At 52.2% G+C, this 22,796-nt stretch overlaps 1 protein-coding gene across 2 annotated transcripts in view; it reads left to right on the top strand.

Annotated features, from left to right (window-relative positions):
* DYM (dymeclin) overlaps positions 1-4,470 on the top strand; it is a 359,762-nt gene extending 355,292 nt beyond the window's left edge. For both annotated transcript variants that reach the window (XM_043558777.1, XM_043558775.1), the window contains one exon: positions 4,067-4,470. In XM_043558777.1, the coding sequence (XP_043414712.1) occupies positions 4,067-4,216 (150 nt within the window). In that variant the 3' untranslated portion in view covers positions 4,217-4,470. The remainder of the gene's footprint in view (positions 1-4,066) is intronic.
* The last annotated feature ends 18,326 nt before the right edge of the window (positions 4,471-22,796 follow it).

Here is a 22,796-nt window from a genome sequence, read left to right as displayed (position 1 = left end):
TGACTTATCCTCCGTTCTGAACCTTTTAAAAAAAGTGCCGGCGGGGGGGGGCGCCTGGGTGGCGCAGTCGGTTAAGCGTCCGACTTCAGCCAGGTCACGATCTCGCGGTCCGTGAGTTCGAGCCCCGCGTCGGGCTCTGGGCTGATGGCTCGGAGCCTGGAGCCTTTTTCCGATTCTGTGTCTCCCTATTTCTCTGCCCCTCCCCCGTTCATGCTCTGTCTCTCTCTGTCCCAAAAATAAAAAAAAATAAACGTTGAAAAAAAAAATTAAAAAAAAAAATTAAAAAAGTGCCGGGGAAAAGTTCTGAGCAAAGAACCCCCAAAATAGCACCTCACGGCCCACGTGTCCCTTTGAGGAGAGAGGGGCCCGTAGTGTCCGTTCGGGGGCAAGCGTGGGTGCTGTCCACGGTGTTCAGGGTCTGCCGGTAATAGAAGTGCGTTCATGCTGTTCCGTCCGTGCTTGCTCTTCACCTCTCCTGTGTCCAGCGGCACACCCTCGGGCGACGATGACTTAGGCGTCCGGTCCGTGGCCTTCACGAGCCAGCACAGGCAGGGGCTGTGCCCGAACCTCCACCCGCTGAGCCACAAGCTCTGAAGCCACAAGAGCAGCTCGGCCACAGCCTCGTGCTTGTCTTTGTGTTAAGCATTTGGGAGGCTTAGCCTTTAAAGCCCTCTATTGTCAACCCACAGAACAGCCCGGGACCGTTAGATATTTAGCCCGTCCCCAAGACCGCCACCAGCTCATCAGATTTGTCCCAGCCCTGTGAAGGAGACGAGATGGTCGAAATCAAAATCTCACGGTAAACTTTTATGTTGTAAGAGTCTGGGTGAGGATGTGAGATTTGTCCCAGGTCACCCAGCTACTGCGGCTGGACTTTGAGCTCTGAGTTGCCAGGATTCTGCACGTCTTGCTCAGCTAGACTTTTAGTACTGTGCTCATGACGCAGTAGGCTCTCAGTACGTATTTGCCGAATGAAGGAATCAGCGCCTTTCAGGTGCTTTTTCTGGGTACTTCCAAGATTTAATGAGTGGCTCAATGTGAAGCGTTAGAATGGGCCCGCCCCACAACAGGTGATCAGTTATGTTCGCCATAGCCTCAGAATTGATGATGCTTTTACGGAGAACTTCTATAGAAATAACCATTGGTCAGCTTGAAGAAAAACTTCATAATAAAATACATGCCCGGTATTGACAGATAAACTTGACGCCATTTTGTACACTGTCTTCCGTATGTTATTATGTACTATATTTCAGATGTTCTTGCCACTCTGGGTATCCTCCCTTGTTGAGACTCTGTGTACTCCATCTACTCCAGAATGAGATGGGTTGTTGTTTTGACATAAACTCATTGAGCCACAGTGAAAACCAGGCATTTTCAGCTCTGTTTGATCAGGTGGTGGGAAGGATAGTCGCGGGGCCGCCGCATGATCGAAGGACAGGCTTGGACTCATCACTGTTTCTAACTGAAGAGTCATCAGAATCCCCCAAAATCATGAGGGCAGGTGAACCTAGTGCCAGCCACTCAGCGACTCTTGCCTAAGTGTCTTTAATTAAGCTGGAAGGAGTTCTTACAAAAGCATTTGGTTTTCTGGTTTTCTTTCCCATTTTACCCTCAGAGATGCAGAGAGCAGCCTCCCGCAAATGGCCTCACATCCTTTCCTGACTCCTTCGTAGGAAAAACCCCAGTATGTCCCTGGATGGAGAAAAGGTTTCACATCTTTTAGTCCCTTCTGTTTCTAACAACAAGTGCATCGTATTGGTGACCTTGCTACTTAGAAAGGTAGGATGTTGTTATTTCCAGCAGAAAGAGGGAATGTAGGGGCTCTGAGCTTTCCAGACCACCACCCTGTACCCGCCTCTCCCCGGCCCCTCGCTTCTCTCCGGGTCAGTGGGAGAGGTTTTCTCAAGTTTGAGACCATTCTGAGAACTAGGATTTTCATCCTTATTATTAGGGGGTAAATTTCCTCATTCTTTCTTGATTAGGACATCACTGTGGTTTGGTAATTGTCGAAGGACCAGTAGTGTGCCGGGTTCTGTTCCATGCAGCGAAAGAGCACGGAACTACCCCTGAGGGGTTCTGCGGAGCCTCGGAGAGTTGCATTCCGGGACGAAGCACTAGGGTGGCCTCAACCCTGTGTCCGTTTTCACACAGACTTTCCCACCCAGTCAGACCTACACCGCCCCACGGGCCGGGTGACTCAGAACCGGCTTAGCCTCCAGGCCCCACTTGGGCTTCCATTAGTGGGGTTGTCTGGATCAGCTCCGTCAAGACCTCGTGGTGACCACAGCATGCGCTCGGTCGCACAAATGCAGGTTTTTCACGAGAGAGAACGGCACTGTGTTGCAGCCTATAAGACACCTGCTTCCGTGACAGAGACTTATTGCCACCTCCGAGAACTCTGTTCCCTCCTACCTGAGAACCCCGGGCCAGGCCGGAAGCAGCACAGAGCGTGTGAGGAGCTTCAGCAAGGGTGCCAAGGGCCCAGGCCGCCCAGCTGCTGAGCAGTTTCGGTGCACCCAGAGAATGCGGGCCCGGAGTGGGAGAGGCTCAGGGGGACTTCGGGAGCAGACAGCAAGGGGATGGCACACCAGGGGGCCCCGCTGAATGCCAGTCACCTCAGGAAGTGCTGGCATCCATCCACATCCCTTAGCTGACCAGACTTCGTCAGCCAGACTGCCCGGGGGAGCCAGGGTGGGGGGAGGAACTGTCGCCTACGGCGTCACAGTCACCAGCCAGCATTGCCGTCGGCACACTCCGAGACTTCCAGCCTCCACTGATGGTAACGAAGAACTGATTCGCAACGCTCCCGGTCTGAAAAGGCTGGGGTTCTCATTAAACCACAGTAGTTCTGCAAAGGCCTCTAAAGTATGGGGTACGTCGAGCGTGAGGGAGGCTGTAGGGGTAGGTATGCTGGTGCTGGAGTTCGGGCCACTGATAAATCCCATTTGTGTATATTCTGTATTTACATAACGCCTTTGGAGCCGTGGAGTAGAGTTGGTTTTCATTAAAGCTGTAACAGATGGGACCGGGCTCTGTGTGGTATGTTGAAGTAACATCCGTGACCAGGGTGACCCCCTTTCAGGAATTCCTATACACGTTTTCAAGATTTAACTCAGAACTCACCTTGCCAGAAGCATTTCCTGCTTACTCTGCCCTTCTCTCCTCTTGCTGGAACGCCGAGGATCCGGCACTTAGGTGTTGAGTCTCAATTATTGCAAATGCTGCTTTCAAATCCCTACAACTCGGTAGGTGGATGGGTGGGTGCCTGGGTGGTTTTCCTGCCCGCCCCCCCTCCTCCATCTTAGTTTAGGCCTGTTTGCCTCCCCCCCCCGTCAGCAGCCCCTCAGGCTGCTGGAATGAGAACCACTTCCTCTGCCCTGGCACGGGTAGAATTAGAGAACCTAAAGGCCAAATCCTGGTGAGGCGCTACAGGCCCAGTGCTTGCTTACCAGCCGGGTCCCCCTGGCTACGTGCACAGAGTCAGACCTGGGCGATTCCGGAGGCTCAGTGAGGAATCCCCCAGCCTCCCTCCATGAGGCCGCAGCCCTCACCATGGCCCCCAGGAGAAGGCCAAGGCCAAGCTGTTCGGAGCAGCTGCCGCCCCGGAACCGGCCCGGCCTTCCACTGTGGACACGTGCCTGCCCCCGCGGGTCAGGGCTCAGGAGTCGCGAGGGAGAGCGCTCATCTCCAAGGCGACTCAGCCCTGAAAGCAAAGTCCCTCAAGAAGAGCCAGCCCTCAGCCTGTGCGGCAGCTGGTCTCTCCTTGAGCCCTCTGTCAGCCCAGTCTGACTTTTGGCCTCCCGCCTCTCCCCCTGTTCAGGTCCCTGCTCCGCTCGGCAGACTGACATTAGCGGACAGGTACTGACAGGGTGCCGTGTCTTTCCTGTGGGTAATTCGCATCTTCTCAGGAGTCATCCGGAAACTGGCCCGTAAAGCCCCTAGAGCTCTCGGGGCCCGTGACCAGTTAGGGAGGCGGGCTCCCTGCATAGCACAGTACCACTGAGACACTGCCGCTGCTTTTGCACGGAACTGGAACATTATAAAATCGTCTCGTTTTTTGTTGCAGAAATTTCCAGAACTGAAATTCAAGTATGTGGAAGAGGAGCAGCCCGAGGAGTTTTTTATCCCCTATGTCTGGTCTCTGGTCTACAACTCAGCGGTAGGCCTCTATTGGAACCCACAGGACATCCAGCTCTTCACAATGGACTCCGACTGAGGGCAGGACGCCACGTCCCACCCTCGCCTCCCTCCAGCCAAGCAGCCCTTCTAACTATTTTCTTTCTGGGGAACGGAAGTAGACAGATTGCCCGGTGTATCTTCCATCAGAGAGGATCACCCGAGCATGTTTCCCTGTCACACTTGGATTTGGAGAATTGGTGCCCAGTTGGCAATAGATCACTCAGCTTAGATTGTAGTGCAAAAAAAATGGGGAGGGGGGTACCCGACAATAATAAATGCAAAAACCTGCTATTCCACATGCAGTTTTATTTCTAAACCAAAAATCTAGAGCTTTTCCAGGAACCTGATGCCTTAGGCATATAACACTTCACCAGTATATACTGTGGGTTTTCTGTTTTGGGGTTTTGTTTTTTTTTTTTTTCGCATGTTCAAGATTTTTGTTTTGGGGTGTGTGTGTTTGCGTGTGTGGGTGCGTGCACGTGCGTGCTTCTTTCAACATTAAGAAATACCTGAAAAGATGACAAGACGGGAATTGATGAGGACATGAAGTCACATGTGTGAGGGGTTGCCTTTCAGAGGGCCCATGATTTAATAAACACTATGGCCAGGCAGTTGGATAGAAGCCTTTAGATCAGATCCCCTGCGTCTTTCTCAAAGAAAGAAATGGCTCCTTCTCATGAAGTTCAGATTAGCTTTTCTGTGGATTTGGCCTCTGAGCTGTAGCTGAATTAAATTGGAGTCTAGCACAAATTAAGTTAATCTACTCTGTATTAATCATTGGGAAAAGAAAAGTTTCATTTTGAAAGCAATCTTTTTTCTTCAACCAGACTAATAGGAGAAAAGGAGACCAATTTGATTAATACAGTACTCTACATGAGATGAAAAACATGTTTTTCTCTTCATTTCTGACTTTGCTTAAACCCTTTTGGACCCTGAGTTGGAGGAAGAAGCTTCTAGCTGCAGGCACTGAGGGCAGAGTGGGATGGTCCTTGTGAGGCCTGGTCTGAGCCCACGACCACCCTCCCACGGAACGTGGCAGTTCCGTGAGGCGGAAATTTCAGTTCTGGAATGAGGAGCCTCATTTCCATTCTCAGAGACACGAAAAGAATTTGCTTTTCTCCATACAAAGCACACGGTCCCAGATGAGACCAAGCACCCAGTTTCAATCTGCTGCTGCCCAGTCTGTACGAGGAACGAGATTCTCTCCTGTTCCTCTGTTCCCCGGGCTGGAGGCCAGAGTCATTTTGGTCCGTCACGATGTGAGAGGGTCTGAGAGGAGCCATCTCCAGTCACACGAAGCTCTGGAAAGGTCAGAAACACACCACCTCAGTGCACACCTGTGTGGCTTCCACCCGTGAGAAGCTTGGGCTGCTCCCTCCCTTCAGGGGCTTTGCAGCCCACCAGGTCATTTCCTTGTCGTTAGGGCGATGCTGGAGCCGAAGCTCCCTGAGGCTGACTGACTGACGAAGGGCCGTCACTGGTGGCTAGACCCAGGAGGCAGGTGCAGTTTGCCTGTTGTCTCTTCAGGCCTTGCTCCGTTCAGGCCTCTTAACTGTCTCCACAAATGGCAGGAGACCCTCGTGGGTCTCACTTACCATCCCGCGGACAGGGCCTCAGCCCAGCAGATGAGGCACGTTAACAGCTCCTGCTCAGTCCAGCCCAGTGGGAGAGGTGGTTTGAAGGTGGAAGGATCAACCCTCACATTCTGAACGATTATCGTTTTAGGTGGCAACATTTTTCCCCCCACAGGGAAGTGAGACCCAGCTGGAATTTGTTTCCAAAGCATGTTGATTTGCCTCCTTTTCCTTTAAACCAAAACACAGAATTTTAAAAGGGTCCCGGGGAACAAGTGAACCTCTGGTGGGACCGTGGACCTGTCCTTGGAGGCCGAGGGCTGGGCAGTGCCGTGGGGTTGTCACCAGGCTGCAGGACTGTGCGTTCTTGTGGCAGGAGGAAATAGGGCCCCCCCAAAAGTCAGGGAGCCCTTGATTGAGGGGATCCTGCAGTGCCCCCTCCTGAGGGCCGCCTGGCTCACCAAGGTGCCTCCAAAGCCCCATTCTCAGCAGGTTCCTCTCCCCCACCCCCCCTTAATTAACCAAACAGTGGGAGTGCTCACTGGCCTCAAAACCCAGCCGTGGCTACGGCCTCACGCCGTACATGAGCACATGCTCCCAGACACCAGTGCAGCCCTGCCTCAGCTCTGGAAACCCACCAGGAGTCTCTTCCTGATTTTTGTGAAAGATTTACAACGACAATAAATTTAACTGATAACCTTGAGTTAACGCTTGCATTAATTTGCTTAGAAATCTGTTTTCCACAAAGTAAAACTGTGTAGAATGAGGCAGCAGAGGACCGTCGCGTGTTTGGATGAGAGTTAGCCTCTGATTTTACCCAAGATACGGAACTGTTACTACACTGCGTCATAAACCAAGAGTTCTGCCACAATGCTTCTTTTGGAAAGCACGGGACCCTCTCAATATCACCTTCCCTCTCAAGAACTGAAGGCCATGTGCAAAAAAGCTTCAAAATGGTGCCTCTGATTCCCATAGTCACCCATCCAGCCTGGTGCTGGCAGATCTGTGAACAACAGCCTTGTAGTGTTGGCCCCACAGGGCGGCCATCATTCAACTGCAGACAGGAGCAGGGGTGTGAAAGATCTCAAGGACAAAGACCAAGAAAGGAAAGACTGAGAAGGTCCCCGAGGTGAAGCACAGAAAGGACACTGCTCTGGAAGGAAATCACAGGAGCTGGGGAGGAGGAAGGTGGAGAGAGGAAAGAACATAGGACCAGCATCAGTCAGAACACTCGGCAACTTCCTGAAGCTTGCGGAGGTAAAGAGAGAGAAGTTCCGTGGAGTGGGGGATACTTCCACTGAATTTCTGAATCTCTTTAGGCAACATACTGGCCCTTAGGTTCTGGCGAGCCAGGGTTTTGCCTTAGGCATTAAATCTCTCTGTGTAACTGAGTCACTCTGTGCTCCTTTCCAGAGTCATAAAGTAGAATTGTGCTACTTGCTCATAGTTTATAGGCTTGGGTTTGTAAGGTCAATCCTTTGGGTCTCTTAATTCCCTCCCAGGCACTCTGCCTGCAATTTCAGTAGTTGCCACCTGATATTAGGGACTGATCCTTGGGCTTTCTGATGCCAAATTCAGGGCTTCCAGTGTCCTACGTTGCCTTCAGGAGTTAAGGAGATCAGGGTTTCTATTCTCTGATGAAGCTCCAAGTCTCATATGAATATGAAAAGCTGAGGAATGGATTATAGCACCCAATTCATAGCAAATAATACGTGTTTTATCTTTTAAGAACTTTAATACAGCATACAATTTAATTGCACTAGGGTGTGTCCATTGGGGGATATCCCCTATATGGGGACAAAGCAAGGGAGATTCACCAGGACCTGCCCCACCCCCTCCCCTTGGTCAGGTCATATATGGCAACCATGACTCTCCTGACTTTACAAGGCTATTTTTTTTTTGTATTTTTAAATTTTTTTAAATGTTTGTTTATATTTGAGAGACAGCTCAAGCGGGGGAGGGTTAGAGAGAGAGGGAGAGAGAATCCAGAACAGGCTCCAGACTCCGAGCTGTCAGCACAGAGCCCAACACAAGCAGAGAGAGAGGGAGAAAGAAAGAATCCCAAGCAGACTCCACGCTATCAGTGCAGAGCCCGACGCAGGACTGAACCCATGTACCGTGAGATTATGACCTGAGCCAAGATCAGGAGTTGAATGCTTAACTGACTGAGCCATCCAGGTGCCCCTACAAAGGTATTGAAAGTGCCAGCTACTCAGACAACAGCCTCTGGAATTAGCAAAGACACCCCACCCCCACCCTAGAGGAAAAACAGTCCCATATGACTGACCAGGTAATACCTCACCATCCTGTTGGCTCTCACATACTTTCAAGCAAAATTTTAAATTTGTGGCCAGATTTCCAAGTTCTTAGCTGGAGGGTTGGTTTAGATTACCTAGTCCTCCATTCCTATCAGTAGACTGTCCTTCAAGGATACTGTGACCCAGCTTCTAAATCACCTCAGTCCTGGGGCATAAATAACTAAAACAGACAATCCACACCTGGACGCATCATAGTAAAACTGCCGAAAACCAGAGAAAAATAAATGTTAAAGCCACCAGTAGTGGTAGTGGTGGGATTACCTCTCAGCAGAAACAGCAGAAGACAGTGAAATCATGCCTTTAAGGTGCCAAGAGAGAATGACTGCCAACCTAGACGCTTCTAGTTGGCAAAATATCCTACAAGAATGAAGAAGAAGAAACAACACTTTTATACAAACAACTGGAAGAATTCATCAGCACACATATCCTAAAGGAAAATTAAGAGTGTTTTAAGGGCAGAAAAGAAAATGATACCAATTATAAGGACAGTTTCGGGAAGGATTGAAGAGCACTGAAAATGAGAAAAGTACAGGTCAACATAAGTACCGATGATGTAAAACAGTAATGGTGTTGTGGAGTTCCAAATATATATCAAATTAAAATGCATGAAAGCAAAGGTATATAAATGGAGAGGCTTTACATGCAGTTTAAGTGTTCTAAGCCCCCTGCATCATCCAAGAAGAGGGTTAAGAAAAATCCCATTTAATATTACACTTTGATAAATCAAGAATGCATGTCATAAAAAGTATTAGTAAAAGAGTGTGTGACTTTGAAACTAATTGGACAAGATGGAATAACCAATTTAGTGGCAGGTTGAAGAGATACAAAAGGGGATAAGAAAGAAGAAAAACAGTGGAACAAATAGAAAGCAAGTTGCAAGATATGTGTGATAAATCCATTATTACATTAAATGTAAATGGGCCAATGCTCCATTGTTGACAAAGTTGTCAGGCTAGCTTTAAAAATAGCAATCATAGGGGTGCTTGGCTGGCTCGGTTAGTAAAACATGCAACTCTTGATCTCAGGACCTTGAATTCAAACCCCATGTATGACATGGAGTTTACTTTAAAAATAAATTTAGGGGCGCCTGGGTGGCGCAGTCGGTTAAGCGTCCGACTTCAGCCAGGTCACGATCTCGCGGTACGTGAGTTCGAGCCCCGCGTCGGGCTCTGGGCTGATGGCTCAGAGCCTGGAGCCTGTTTCCGATTCTGTGTCTCCCTCTCTCTCTGCCCCTCCCCCATTCATGCTCTGTCTCTCTCTGTCCCAAAAATAAATAAACGTTGAAAAAAAAATTTTTTTTAAATAAATAAATAAATTTAAACAATAAAAATCATATGCTGTTTTACAAGAGACACTTTTTAAAACATAAATTTTGAAATTTTGAAAGAAAAGAATGGAGAAACATAAAACAGTAGCCATAGGAAGCTGGCGTAGATATATTAATATTAAAGTAAACTTTAAGGCAAAAAAAAAAAAGCATTATTAGAAATAAAAAGAGTCAATTCAATTATCAGAAAGAGGTAACAATTCAGCAGAGAGAGAGGGAGAGAGAGAATCCCAAGCAAGCTCCATGCTGTCAGTACAGAGCCCAACTCAGGGCTCAATCTCACAAACCGTGAGATCATGACCTGAGCCAAAATCCAGAATTGGAAGCTTAACTGACTGAGCCACCCAGGTGCACCTAAAATATTTTGAACTGAGTAATAAAATTACTATATATCAAAACCTATGGACAGGGACACCTGGATGGTTCAGTCGGTTAAGGGGCCAATTTCAGCACAGTCATGATCTCATGGTTCGTGAGTTCAAGCCCCACAATGGGCTCTCTGCTGTCAGCACAGAGCCCACTTTGGATCCTCTGTCCTCTCTCTACCCCTCCCCTGCTCCCTCTCTCTGTCAAATATACATTAAAAATACTTTTAAAAAATTGGGGCGCCAGGGTGGCTCAGTTGGTTAAGCATCCAACTTTGGCTCAGGTCATGATCTCGCGGCTCGTGCTGACAGCTCGGAGCCTGGAGCCTGCTTCAATTCTGTGTCTCCCACTCTCTCTGCCCCCACCCTGCTTGTGCTGTCTCTCATAAATAAATAAATGTTAAAAAAAATTTTTTTTAATACTTAAAAAGCATATTAACAAACTTGAGTTGCAACGAGAACTGTGCTTATAAATTTATATCTTTAAATGCATATGTTAGAAAATAAGGCTGAAAAACAATGACCTCAAAATTTAAAAAAAAAAAGTGAAACGCCAAAACAAAAGCCAAAATATAGAACACAAATATGCAATAAGGGAATAAAGGGAATCAAGAAAATTAAAAATTGGCTTTCTAAAAGGACTAAGAGTTTGGTAACTGTAACGAGACTGGTCAAGAAGGAAGGAGAAAGGGTGGGGGGGAGGGAGGGGGGCCAGAGGAATAGTCAGTATCAGAGTGAAGATGAGCAAATTACTTCAAATCATACAGATGTTAAAAATATTTAAGAGGATGTTATGAATAGTAATAATTTTTAAATTTAAATTGAACAATCTTTTTTTAAAAGTAATCTCTATACCTAATGTGGGGCTTGAACCCACAACCCCGAGATCAGGAGTCTCATGCTCCACCAACCGAGCCATGTAGGCACCCCATAGATGGTACAGTCTTGATTGTAGTGAGGTTTCAGGAGTATACACATATGTAAAACTAATCAAACTGTCCACTTTACCCATGTGCTGTTTTCATAATGTCAAATATACATTTTAATTATACAATTAAGACATTTTTAAAGTTTGGGTAAAATGAACAATTTTTTTTAAAGGTGGTTTTTCAAAACTGACATCAGAAAATCTTGAAAATTGGAATCATCCTACATTTGAATCCATAATTTAAAAATCTCACAAGGCAATCTATAGGCCCAGATAGGATTGCCTGTGAATTTTCTAGAGAAAAATAATGCCAATCTTACACAGACTCTTCTAGGTGATAGAAAACCTTCCAACTCCATCTTAAGAGACCAGTATATCCTTATATATCAAAAATTTGACAAGAACAGTATAGAAAATGAAAATTGCATGCCAGTTTCTCTCATCATTGTAGATGCAAAAGGTCTAAACAAAATGTTAGCAAACAGAAACCAGCAAGGGATAAAAAGCAATGTGTAAAAATACATCATGATTAAATTGGATTATCATTAAAAAATCAGAGCCATTCACATTAATAGAATGAAGGGGGAGAAGTCAATGATAACAGATGCGGACAACACTTTTTATGAAATTCAACAATCATTGGGTGATATAAATGTTAATAAACTAGAAAGATAAGGGAATGTCAGTCTGATAAAGATATCCACAAAAAACGTAGAGTGAATACATCCTACTTAAAATATCAAAAACTTTCCTCCTAAGATTGGGAGCAAGAAAAAGAGGTCCCTGCACATATCTTCTATTCAAAATGATACTGGGTGACAATAGGCAGGGCATAGTATTTAGGGGGAGTATTCAGGGATTCCTGAAACCACTTTGAAATGCATCACTCACACACACACACACACACACACACCACCACCACCAATAACAAAACAGAAAAAGGATGGATGGATGGATGGATGGATGCTAGAATAAGTTTGGTAAACTTGGGAAAATCCAGAATGGTAGAATCTAGATAGTGTGTGGGTGTCCACTGTAAAATTCTTTCAGCTTCATTGTATGTTGGCGAAAAACAGTACCTAAGGTCTCAACCCAGTGCGACAATGTTTTTAAAAAAGGGGTGGGGGATGGGGGTGCCTGGGTGGCTCAGTTGGTTAAGCGTCCGGCTTTGGCTCAGGTCGTGATCTCATGGCTCATGATTTGAGCCCCGCATCAAGCTCTGTGCTAACCGCTCAGAGCATGAAACCTGCTGTGGATTCTGTGTCTCCCTCTCTCTCTGCCCCTCCCCTGCTTGCACTCTGTCTGTCTCTCAAAAATGAATAAACATTAGAAATATATATATATATATGTGTGTGTGTGTGTGTGTGTGTGTGTGTGTGTGTGTGTGTGTATATTTTTTTATTTTTTATTTTTGGGACAGAGAGAGACAGAACATGAACAGGCGAGGGGCAGAGAGAGAGGGAGACACAGAATTGGAAACAGGCTCCAGGCTCTGAGCCATCAGCCCAGAGCCCGACGCGGGGCTCGAACTCACGGACCGCGAGATCGTGACCCGGCCGAAGTCGGACGCTTAACCGACTGCGCCACCCAGGCGCCCCTAATATATATAAAAGATTGGATTGGGTGGGAAGAAAATAAACTGTTATTATTTGCAGAAGACATGATTAAGTATGTAGATAATCTAAAAGAATCCACCAATGAACTAGTAGAATTAGCAAGGTTTCTGGATACCAGATCGTGTAACAAAAATCACTTGCATTTCCAGATGCCAACAACAAACGGTTAATGTACCATCTCCAATAGCATTCGGAAAATCCATTAGAAAAAAAATTAAAGTTAAACAACAAAAATCCATTAGGCACTCAGAGACCAATCTAAAAAAGGGGGGGGGAATGAAATTAAAAATCTAAGCGGAGGGTATTAATTTCGTGGATTGGAAGGCTGAACAGTGTTATTGCAGCTGCGACATAGGTGATACAGGTGAAGGAGCATTCCGCCTAATTCCTCCCTTTACCCATCCAACACCCACAGAATCTTTTTCCCCACACAAAGAGCACCACCCACCCTCCCCAAAGAAGATACGCCCAAAGCCCCATCCTGTTCCTGCGCTCGGCCTGACACCTGACCGTGGGCTTCCTTCTGAAGCACGGGAGGAACCAATTGGGCCTCGTATTTTCCCACTGCGTTCAAATGAGGGACTCTGCTTTCTCAGCCGCCGCAGGTGGATTCTCGCCATCGGCCACCCAGCCACCTCCCCAAAGTCAGTGGCACGTTTCGCATCATGTGATTTGCAGCAATCCTATGTGTAACCTGCTTGAGCTAATGTGGGAAGAAAAGGACTTGTTTCTGGGTATGAGGTAGCCACCAAGTTCTGGGGTGCACCGTGGGAACTAAGCTTCGGTACTGTACGACCAGGAGACATGCCCCACCTAGCACCCTTGCACACAGCTAGAGACCAGTCACTAACTTTGCCCACGGCTGCCCCAGAGGAAGCCAGCGCCACCACCTTGCCCTCCTGCCCATGCACCTGCCACCCCCCTCCATGCTCACTCCCACCCATCAGTCCATTGATTGGCTCTGCCTCGGGAAAGCCAGCTGCACGCGCAACCCCAGCCGCAGGGGAACCGAGACAGCGAAGCCTGTAGCTTTCCACGTGGGCTGGAGTGCCCTGCATGAGCCAAACCGTGGCTTCTGTCATCTTACCCCATGCTATTGTTTGAGTCTTAAGTGAGATAATACTTAGAAAATTAATATAAATGCAAAGCATGGAGAATGTAAATTCTCTAAAGACAGGGATTTAGGTCTGATTTCTGTGTGTCTGCATCCCACACCTAAACCAGTACCTGTCCTGAAGAAATATTTGTTGAATAATGCCAGCATTTAGCACAGTTTCTAAAACATGGTAAGCACTAATAAATAATAGCTAGTATTAGTTCAACATGATAGGAAGTCCCAGAGAAAGCTAATGCAGCAACCCAACCCATCTTAAGGACACCAACTCTGCCTATCTGTAGCTCTGGCACCCTCTGGCTGGCTCCCCTCATAGTCACAAAGGAGCTGCCCAGTTCCTGATGTTGCATCAAGGCATGATCTCCTCTAGGGCACAGCTTGGGAGTGGGGCTCCTCTCCCAGAAGTCCCCTAACATTTCCATGCCCAGGCCTGCTTCCCATACCCATTCCTAAACCATCGTTGGCAAGGAGAGAGATCCACCATCAGAGAAAACTAATCAGGCTTTGGAGCCAGGTTGGACCAGCTGTGTGCAGAGTGAATAAATATAGCCTCCTTTAGGAAGTAGGAAGTGGGAGGCAGGATAGACAAGTAACAGACACTGTAAGCCACGAACAGGGCGGTGGGGAAGGCCGGAGCCAGGTTTGTCCCGAGAACCCCCGGCCAGGGCTCCTGAGTCCCAGCTCTCTGACCCTACAGACGGATGAGGCTGCTCGAGGGCCCAGGGACCATGCCCAGGACAAGGGCCTGTGGAAGAACAGGAGGTGTGCCGGCTGGATGCGCCCACGGCATCCACAGCCCCATCCTCCTCGGGGTTCCCACACGCAAGCTGCATGAACGAATGGCGGCTTCCCCAACTCCCAGAGTCCGCTTAATAGGAAACAGGACTTGGTGGGGAACAAACAATGTATGACAACCCCAGCCCTCAAACTGGAAACATCTGTCCTTGCCGCGGCACCCCCTCCCCAGCCCAGCCCAGCCCGGCTCCCGAGGGGGCCCGCCGGGCCTGGCTGGGGAACTCAAGAACCTTCTAGGGAATAAATAACATAAAGGAGCCCGGAGCCTGGGAGGGTCTCCAGGCTCCCAGCTTGGCCCCCAGAGCCTCACGGGCTCCTAGCTTCATCCTGCTGGCCTCGGCACTGCGCCCACCCCAGGCCATGGGGGGAATCTAGGGCTGATGGTCCCACAGGAGCCCTGGGCTACACTTGGCTTTGTTTCCATGGGGGGCCAGGGCCTCACAGGGAGATGCCCCTCGGATGGCCGAAGCTTCAGTCCCCAGGGCCGTCCCTTACCCATCGCCTTGTCTCTGCCCCCACTCTCTGCCCAGACTATCCTTCCCCTCCTTGTCTCCCTGCCAGGTCCTGTCCCCCTTCGAGGCCAGGCTCAGAAGTAGTTTGGGCCAGGCAGCCCGGCCCCAGCTGGTTAGATGACACGGGTCTCCCCTGGTGCCCCTAGAGTCGCTGTCGGGGCCATGCTAGCATCCGTACGGCCCCGGTGAACACGGGGCAGCAGAAGGGATTCATAGTACCTGGGACCAAGGGTGCCCGGCAGGGACTGGGGCACGCGGGTTCCACAGGCAGAGGCTGACACCCACACACACAGCTCCCACGAGGGCCGCTGTTTCTGAGGCAGAGATCAGTGCCGTCCCCTGGCTGTTCTAGAGAGAATCCGGCCTCACAGAGGCCCGCCTGGCTACCTAGTGTGCATCCCTGCAGCATGGGCCCGTCTCCAGATCTCCCCGGCCTCGGTCCCCGGTCTGGATTGGGATGGGATGACAAGCCCCTGGGGAGCAGGGTGGCAGGAACATCGTCTGCAACCTCTGCTGCCCCACAGAGAGTGGGGAGAACTGGCCTCGGGAGGGGGCCGCCGGGGAGGGGGTTGCTGGCGAGGGCCATTGGGCAAGGGAGAAGCCTGGAGAAGCCTGGGCCTGGAGAAGCCTGGGGGGCTGCTCTCCACTGGGAAAGGTGTTTCTTTGCCAAAGCCAGCCAACCAGCAGTGCTCCTGAGTACCGGGGGGTGGAGGACAGCCTGGAAGGAGAGTCCCACCCAGGGACATTTCCACCCAGCCCCTGGCTGCCCCCAACCCTGTCCCCCCGCTAGGCCCCTCCCAGGCCTGGACCAAGGACCACGCGCACCCCCGGGCCGCAGGCCGGTGCAAGCCCCCAGCCGGAACAGGTGCTGGCAGAGCAAGGGGTGACCAGGTGGGTGCAAACGTCTTTAGACCAGCCCAACCCCCCCGCCAGAGAGCGGGAAGCCCAGACTCAGCCTCCCCCCTCGTCCAGAGGCCAGGAGACCAGATGTCAGCTGAGGCGGCCATTCCAAAACGCACACATCTTCAAAGCAGGGCTATTTTCCACGTCCTTTGGGCAATTTTTAAACAAGTTTGTAAAACTGGAATTTTAATAGGTGACATATTGGCGTGTACGTGTGCGTGTACGTGTGCGTGCGCACGCGTGTCTGGGCCCCTTTGGCGGCTATTGCCGCCACAGCGTCCTGGGAGATGGGTGGGGTGGGGGGAGTTTCCTAAAGGGCCACCCGGTTCACTTCCAGGTTCACGGTGTGTTGCAAAAGAGCTGAGCCTTTAAGAATTGGGGGGAGGGGGGCAGTGCTTCAGAGCAAGCTAAGAAAGGGCACCGCAGCCCCGGAGGCCTCCCCACCTAGGGTGGGGGAGGGGAGCACAGCCTGATGGGAAATCACGGCCATGCAGCCCCCAACACTTCCGTGTGCCCCTTCTCCTGTCTCAGCGTTGAACCCAGACGTATCATTGGTCCGCTCGGGCTTCCGTAATAAATACCACAGACAAGGGGGGCTTAAACCACAGACGTTTAGGTTTCTCACGGTTCTGGACGTGCGAGATCAAGGTGTTCACAGGTCTGGCTTCTCCTGAGGCCTCTCTCCTTGGCTTGCAAACGGCCGCCTTCTTGCCCTGTCCTCGCACAGTCTTCCCCGTGTGCTCATGTTAATGTCCTAAGCTCTTCTTACAAGGACACCAATCATATTGGCTTGGGGCCCACCCTCATTTTACCCCAGTTACCCCTTCAAAGACCCTATCTCCAAATACAGTGGACCCTGGAACAGCACAGTTTTGGGCCTCCCGGGTTTATACACTGATTTTTGCAGTGTGCTACTATAAATGTATTTCCTCTTCCTCATGATTTCCTTAACATTTTCTTCCCTCCAGCTTATTCCATTGTTAGAATACAGTATATAATACATATATAAGGGCATCTGGGTGGCTCGGTGGGTTCAGCATCCGACTCTTGACTTCTGCTTAGTCATGATCTCACAGTATGTGGGTTCAGTCCTGCGTCGGGCTCTGCCCTGACAGCATGGAATCTGCTTGGGATTCTCTCTCTCCCTCCGTCTCTGACCCTCCCCTCCTCATGAGCCCATGCTCTCTCTCACTCTCTCAAAATAAACATTTGAATACAGTAAAGATATATATAACATACAAACTATGTATTAGTCAATTTATGTTATCAGCAAGGCTTCTAGTCAACAGTAGGCTATAAAGTAGTTAAGTCTTGACGGAGTCCAAAGTTACAGGCAGATCTGTAACTGCATGGGGGTCAGTGCTCTTAACCCCTGCATTGTTCAAGGGTCAGCATAGTCACAGTCTGGGGCGCTGGGGGTTAGGGCCTTCACATACAGATTTTGGAGAGACAGAACTCAGCCTGGAACACCAGATATCGTCTGTGAGTTTGCTCCGGCATGGTCCCACTTCAACCCTTCCATTTTTTTTTTTTTTAATGTTTATTTGTTTTTGAGACAGAGAGAGACAGAGCATGAACGGGGGAGGGGCAGAGAGAGAGGGAGACACAGAATCAGAAACAGGCTCCAGGCTCTGAGCTGTCAGCGCAGAGCCCGACGCGGGGCTCGAACTCACGGACCGTGAGATCGTGACCTGAGCCGAAGTCGGCCGCTTAACCGACCGAGCCACCCAGGCGCCTCTCATCCCTTCCATTTTTAACTCCAACTCCTTGCTTCCCTCCTCCGCTGGGCATCCCAGGCAATGCCCCCGCTCCCGCCCACACGCACACACACGCTTGCACCAACACTCACATGGACACGCTCCCACCCGGGACAGAGCCCTACCATGCTCCAGCTCTGGCCTGAGAAGCTGGACCCCTCTTTCCCTGGAATCACCCTCAGACACAGCACCAGCCACAGTGGCCTCCTTGCTACCTCCCCGGGCTGCCAACGCCACTCCCCACGTCAGGTCCCCTGCCGGGTCTGTTCTCTCCCCCTGGTCCTCGGACGGCCACCTCCCCCCTGGCCCTCAGCCTCTAAGGGGTGCACAGTCCCTGCCTGAAGAGGTCCCCCCAACCGGACCCTCCTGTTAGTTCCTCATCCACCTTATTTCCTTAACACCCTCGTTCTATCCCTTGTGTATGTTCCTCGTTAATTTGGTGACTGCGGACTGTCTGCCCATCCAATGGGGTGCTCTGTGGGGGCAGCACCAGATCCCAGGGACGTGCTCGAGGACATTTCCACCCTCTGCTGCGGAATGGCTAACAGCCGCTGTCCACACACTCAGAGTCAGAGCTAATGCAGGTGAGGGGTGGGGAGAGTAACAGGGAACTGGGGCTCTGTGTTTACATTTTAGGGGAAGGAGGGGCGCCTGGGTGGCGCAGTCGGTTGGGCGTCCGACTTCAGCCAGGTCACGATCTCGCGGTCCGTGAGTTCGAGCCCCGCGTCAGGCTCTGGGCTGATGGCTCGGAGCCTGGAGCCTGTTTCCGATTCTGTGTCTCCCTCTCTCTCTCTGCCCCTCCCCCGTTCATGCTCTGTCTCTCTCTGTCCCAAAAATAAAATAAAAAACATTTTAGGGGAAGGAGCTGGGGAAAGGGCGAGACTGTAGTCTCAGGTGAGGTCGAGGGGAATGGCTGGCGTGAGACCTTTCAAGGGGCCCAAGGAAGTCACCACACGCAAGGTCACATTCTAGCTGTGCCTCAGAGTCTGGGTGGGGGACCCCGTGAGGAAGGGCCCTGCCAGCACAAAAGCAAGAGACAAGTCCTGGGAAGGGAAAGCAGCTTCTGGGCCAAAGGAGGGCCGCGGCCCCAGGCCTGGCCCCGGTCGGTCCCAGTCATGGGGGTGATGGTAATTTTGACTCTGGGATCATGGAGCAGGGCAAGGAAAGCCGTTTCAGAAGAAGGGCGATTCAGTTCTTCCATTCTAAACCTATTCCTCCAGTGGAGCCCATGCCACAATCGCACCTTTACCATGCTGCTGCCATCTTTAAACAGGGCAGAGTGCACGTAAGGACACTGATGTGAAGTCACTTTCCAGATGCCATGTGAATGAAGCGCGCGCGCGTGCGTGCGTGTGTGTGTGTGTGTATGTGTGTGTGTGAAAAAGAGAGAGGATGGAGCCATCACCTCGCACTTGCCTACCATCACGTCAAAGTCTATGTGGGGGGCGCCCTCTGGAGTTAAGCAGTGCACGACCCATGCAAACTTCCTTGCCTGCCCTGCCCTGAGTCTCCCCGCTAGGGAAAGCCCTAGAGGCCCAGGCCCTGCTCCCCACCCTCTGCCTTCCCGGCTGCTCCCTAGACTCCCCAGCCTGCAGGATGAGTCAGGTAGGAGCTTGTGGCTTTCAACTCCCTGGTCTCCCAAACCACCCAAATTCCCCTCTGGGCCCCTCATGGCTTCCCCACTTGGTCTCCCTGACTAAGCCGGGGAAGGCTGCTCCCCTGGCCAGGTGGGGAAAGCAGTGCCCTCTGGTCCTGTTACGTACCTCCTGTAGACACAACAGGGATAGTAGGGTGGCAGGGCGTGTGACCTTGGCTCTGAGACTTTGGCAAGGCCCCACCCCTCTTACCTGAGTCATGGAATTCTCCAGAGGTGGGCAGGGCTGCTGCCTGGAGCCAGAAGAGGTGAGGTCATGGGTCGCGTCCACCACAGTCCCCGCCCCTCCCTGTGCTGGGGCAGCTGAGCTCATGTTTCCGGGAGCTTACTCGCCTTGACCCGGAGCCTGGAGCAGGTGGGAGGGGCCCCGTAGATACCGTGTCTCCTGCTGGGCTTCATGTCCCTTTCATCTTTCTGTCCCTTCCACTCGAAAGAGAAGCCAGGAGCCTGGAGGGACGCCCCGGGAGGGGCTGGGGAGGAAGTAGCCAGAGGGGGACTCTGTGCGTCAGGACAGAGACGGGGAAGGTCAAGGGCTGTCTTCCCCCCACCCCGGGGAGTGTCTTGGGGAAACCCTGGGGTGGGGTGGAAGGAAGTCAGGATCTGACTGGTGGTGGCCCTGGACTGGTACAGGGGATAAATCCACCCTTGAGGGATCTGAGCAGAGGCGTGTTTGGGTGCAGGTGAGGGCGTGTGGCCTGTCCCCAGGGTTGCGGGGGCCCTCGTGAAGGCAGGTACAGCTGGGAACTGACAGCCACCAGGGCTCCACCAAGAACAGAGAGCAGGGATGGGCTGAGCTCCGCTCACCGTCTCTGTAGGAGTCCGGTATCTTCCCCCAGTGCTGACACAGACCGGCGGGCTCCAGTTTCCAGATGGGCAAGCCAAGGCTTCGAGAGGGTCACGGGGGGGCCACAGGGGCTTGATCCAGCCCCCCCCCCAACCCCAGAGCTGTGCCCCTTCTTTCAGAAATGGTGGGACTCGGCCCCACGTGGCTGGACCAGTTCAGGAGCAGCCGACAGTGAGGGCGGTGGGCTGTTGGGGGTGAGCAGAGACGATGGAGGGACTGTTTTCAGACCTGGGAGTGGGGAAGGAGCATCCACACACATGTGGAGAAACTACTGGAAGGTGTGGAGTAGGGACAGGCCAGGATCAGGGCTTCCGAAGCCATCTCCCCAGAGGCAGGAAGGATGACCCCAAACCAGCGAGGCCCTCAGGTATTCAGAGGATTCGGAAGCAGAGCTACCCAGGACCTAGGGTGGGGTGGATGAGGTGTCATCCTGGGGGCCTGCGCGTTGTCAGACTTCAAGCCAAACCCCCAGAGACGCTGTGTTTGGAGCTGGGACAACCTATGGCTGTAGATGAGGGCAGAGGAGGCACAGGGTGCGAGGGGAGGCTTTCCGGTGATCCTCGGTGAGGTCCCAACCCTGATGGCTGGTCTGGTGGGGGGGTGGGGGGTGGGGAGGATGCTCGAGGGGCTGGGGGTGAAGATTTAGAGCCAGAGAGCGGTTTCGGGGGCCCTGCCAGCCTCCTGTCTGACGTGCCTCCTCATATGGGGGGCACAGCGTGTTGGTCCCGCCCTCGTGCTGCCTGGGGACCAGCTCTGTCACCCCTAGCAATTACAGGAAGGGCACAGTGGTTGGTTTGGGGACTCCTGGGGACAACTGTCTTTACTCACTCTCAAGCTCACTCCCAAGCTACACACCCACATACACACTCTCTCTGTCTCTCATACACGTCACACGTGTTCACACGCACACACACACACACACACACCTGCAGCCAAGATGTAGGCTCATGTCATAGGGCCCGGGGACGTCCCCAGGAGGCTGAGTCGGGGGAACCCTGCCCTGGTGAACTCAAGGGAAGTTCATACTTTGCAGATGTGGCCCTGAGAGGGAAGGGCTTGTCCAAGGTCACCCAGCCTGTCAGGGCCCACGATGGCTAAGCAGCAGACGCCTCCAGCCTCTGCCCGGGACTCCCAGCTCGCTTCCCCTGCTGTGCCCTGGGCGTCTGCTCCCCTGCAGGCCGGTGCCTGATGCCCGTGCAGTACCGTGTGCCCTGCAGTGGTCCCTTCCCAAGGACCCCACCCCAGGGGCCGGCTTCTCCAATTCGCACCCAGAGCACCAGCTCCTTGGCAGGTAGGGTTTCCTTCCCACTTAGCCCCCACTTACCATGGCCAGAGCTGTGCCCCATCCCTATGACCTGAAGAGTAAAGAGAAGAATCAGATGATGGGGCCACAAAAGCGGCCATGCCAGCTTCCCCTCAGCTAGGCCAGGACGCGCAGGGGCGAGGGAGGGAGCTGGCGGAGTCCTGGGACACAGCAAGCACGTACTGAGGGAGCAGTTTCCTGCTCTGTCATTTCCAGGTCTGTGACTTTGGGCAAGGACGTGCCCTCCCTAGATCTCACTCTCCCGTCCGTGACACGGCATCCACCTCAGAAGGCTTCTGTGGGGGAGCGGGGAGCAGGGGGTAATTGTGATAACGTGTGTAGAGCACAGCGGGGGCTCAGCAGATCGAAATCATTCCTCCGGGGTCCAGGCAGCACCAGCCAGCCCGAAGAGGCAGCCGGCTGAGCTCAGTGGGGAAGCGAGGATGGGCCAGGTCAGGGTCCCAAGGAGGGAGAGGCCTCACTGCCCGAGAGCCAGCCCGGTCAGCAGGTACCCCGGGACCTGAGCTGCTGATCAGTGCAGGGTGTGAGGGGCGGGGTCTGCCTGGGGCTCAGAGGCCCAGAGAGAGGCCAGGGAGACGGGGGACTTCCCGGGGGCTACCAGCTCCCGACTGCAAAGCCACCCAGAGCTGCGTGGATGGTGGCCCTGGACATGAAGGGGGAATGCCTGCCCCTCCTTCAAAGCCCCAGATCAACGCCCCTCAGGGCTTCAGCTCAGTGGCTCCCACTAGCCCAGTGCACAACCCACCCACCCTGTCCCCTCTCTGGGCTCCCTGAGGATGAGGGCAAAGCCTTGGCCTTAGTTTCCTCCATGACGCACAGCAGTGGCTTCACCCCGAGAGGCCGCCCTGGATGTGTCTGAAGATGGGGACCGACGTGTGGGCGGGGGAAGGTGGAGACCAGATGCACCCGGATTCGTACCAGGAGTGGATAGGCCGATCGGGGCCTTTGTGTTCTCACTGCCCTGATTTCTGTGGGTTTGGTGAAGGGGGAGGAGGGAGGCTTCTGGTTCCAGAAACCCACTGGCCCTCAGGGCAGCATCTTCAGGCGAACCCTCTCCCTCCTGGGCCTCAGTTTCCTCCTCCTGCGAGTCCATACCCGCCTGGTGCACCCGAGGCCGTTCCCGTGAGCACTGAGGTCATGACTGGGAAGCTGTGAGGTTCCTCCAGGAAGACGCGCCATAAATACCTCTTTGGTCTCATTATCTTCATTAGGGCCCGGGAGCCCAGGCGTGACAGCTGAGTGGGCGGGGAGCATGAGTCGCCCCAGAAGAATGGGGCCTCTGCTGGGGACCAGGCAAGCGGGAGAACGGGGTTTCAGCTTGTGTCCAATCACAGGGAAAGAGGAGGAGGGCCCTGTCCTGGCCCAGAACCTCAGAGCCGGGATGTTTTCTGTTTGGGTAGGTGGGGCCTCCCATCCTGAGAGCTGAGTAGGGATCTGAGGACCCAGAGTGCTCCCCTCGGCGGGGGGGGTGTGGGGGCTGGAGAGGAGGCAAAGGATGAGGCAAGGAGCACTGAGTTTTGGCCAACAAACCCAAGCAGGAGGTGGTTCTCTTGCCGTTTCTTGAACATTCTTATCATACTGTATCT

The sequence above is a fragment of the Prionailurus bengalensis genome, chromosome D3 (genome assembly GCF_016509475.1).
Source record: "Prionailurus bengalensis isolate Pbe53 chromosome D3, Fcat_Pben_1.1_paternal_pri, whole genome shotgun sequence".
NCBI lineage: Eukaryota > Metazoa > Chordata > Mammalia > Carnivora > Felidae > Prionailurus > Prionailurus bengalensis.
The sequence above is the reverse complement of the archived record's forward strand: the minus strand, read 5'-3'. Positions and strand labels throughout refer to the sequence as shown.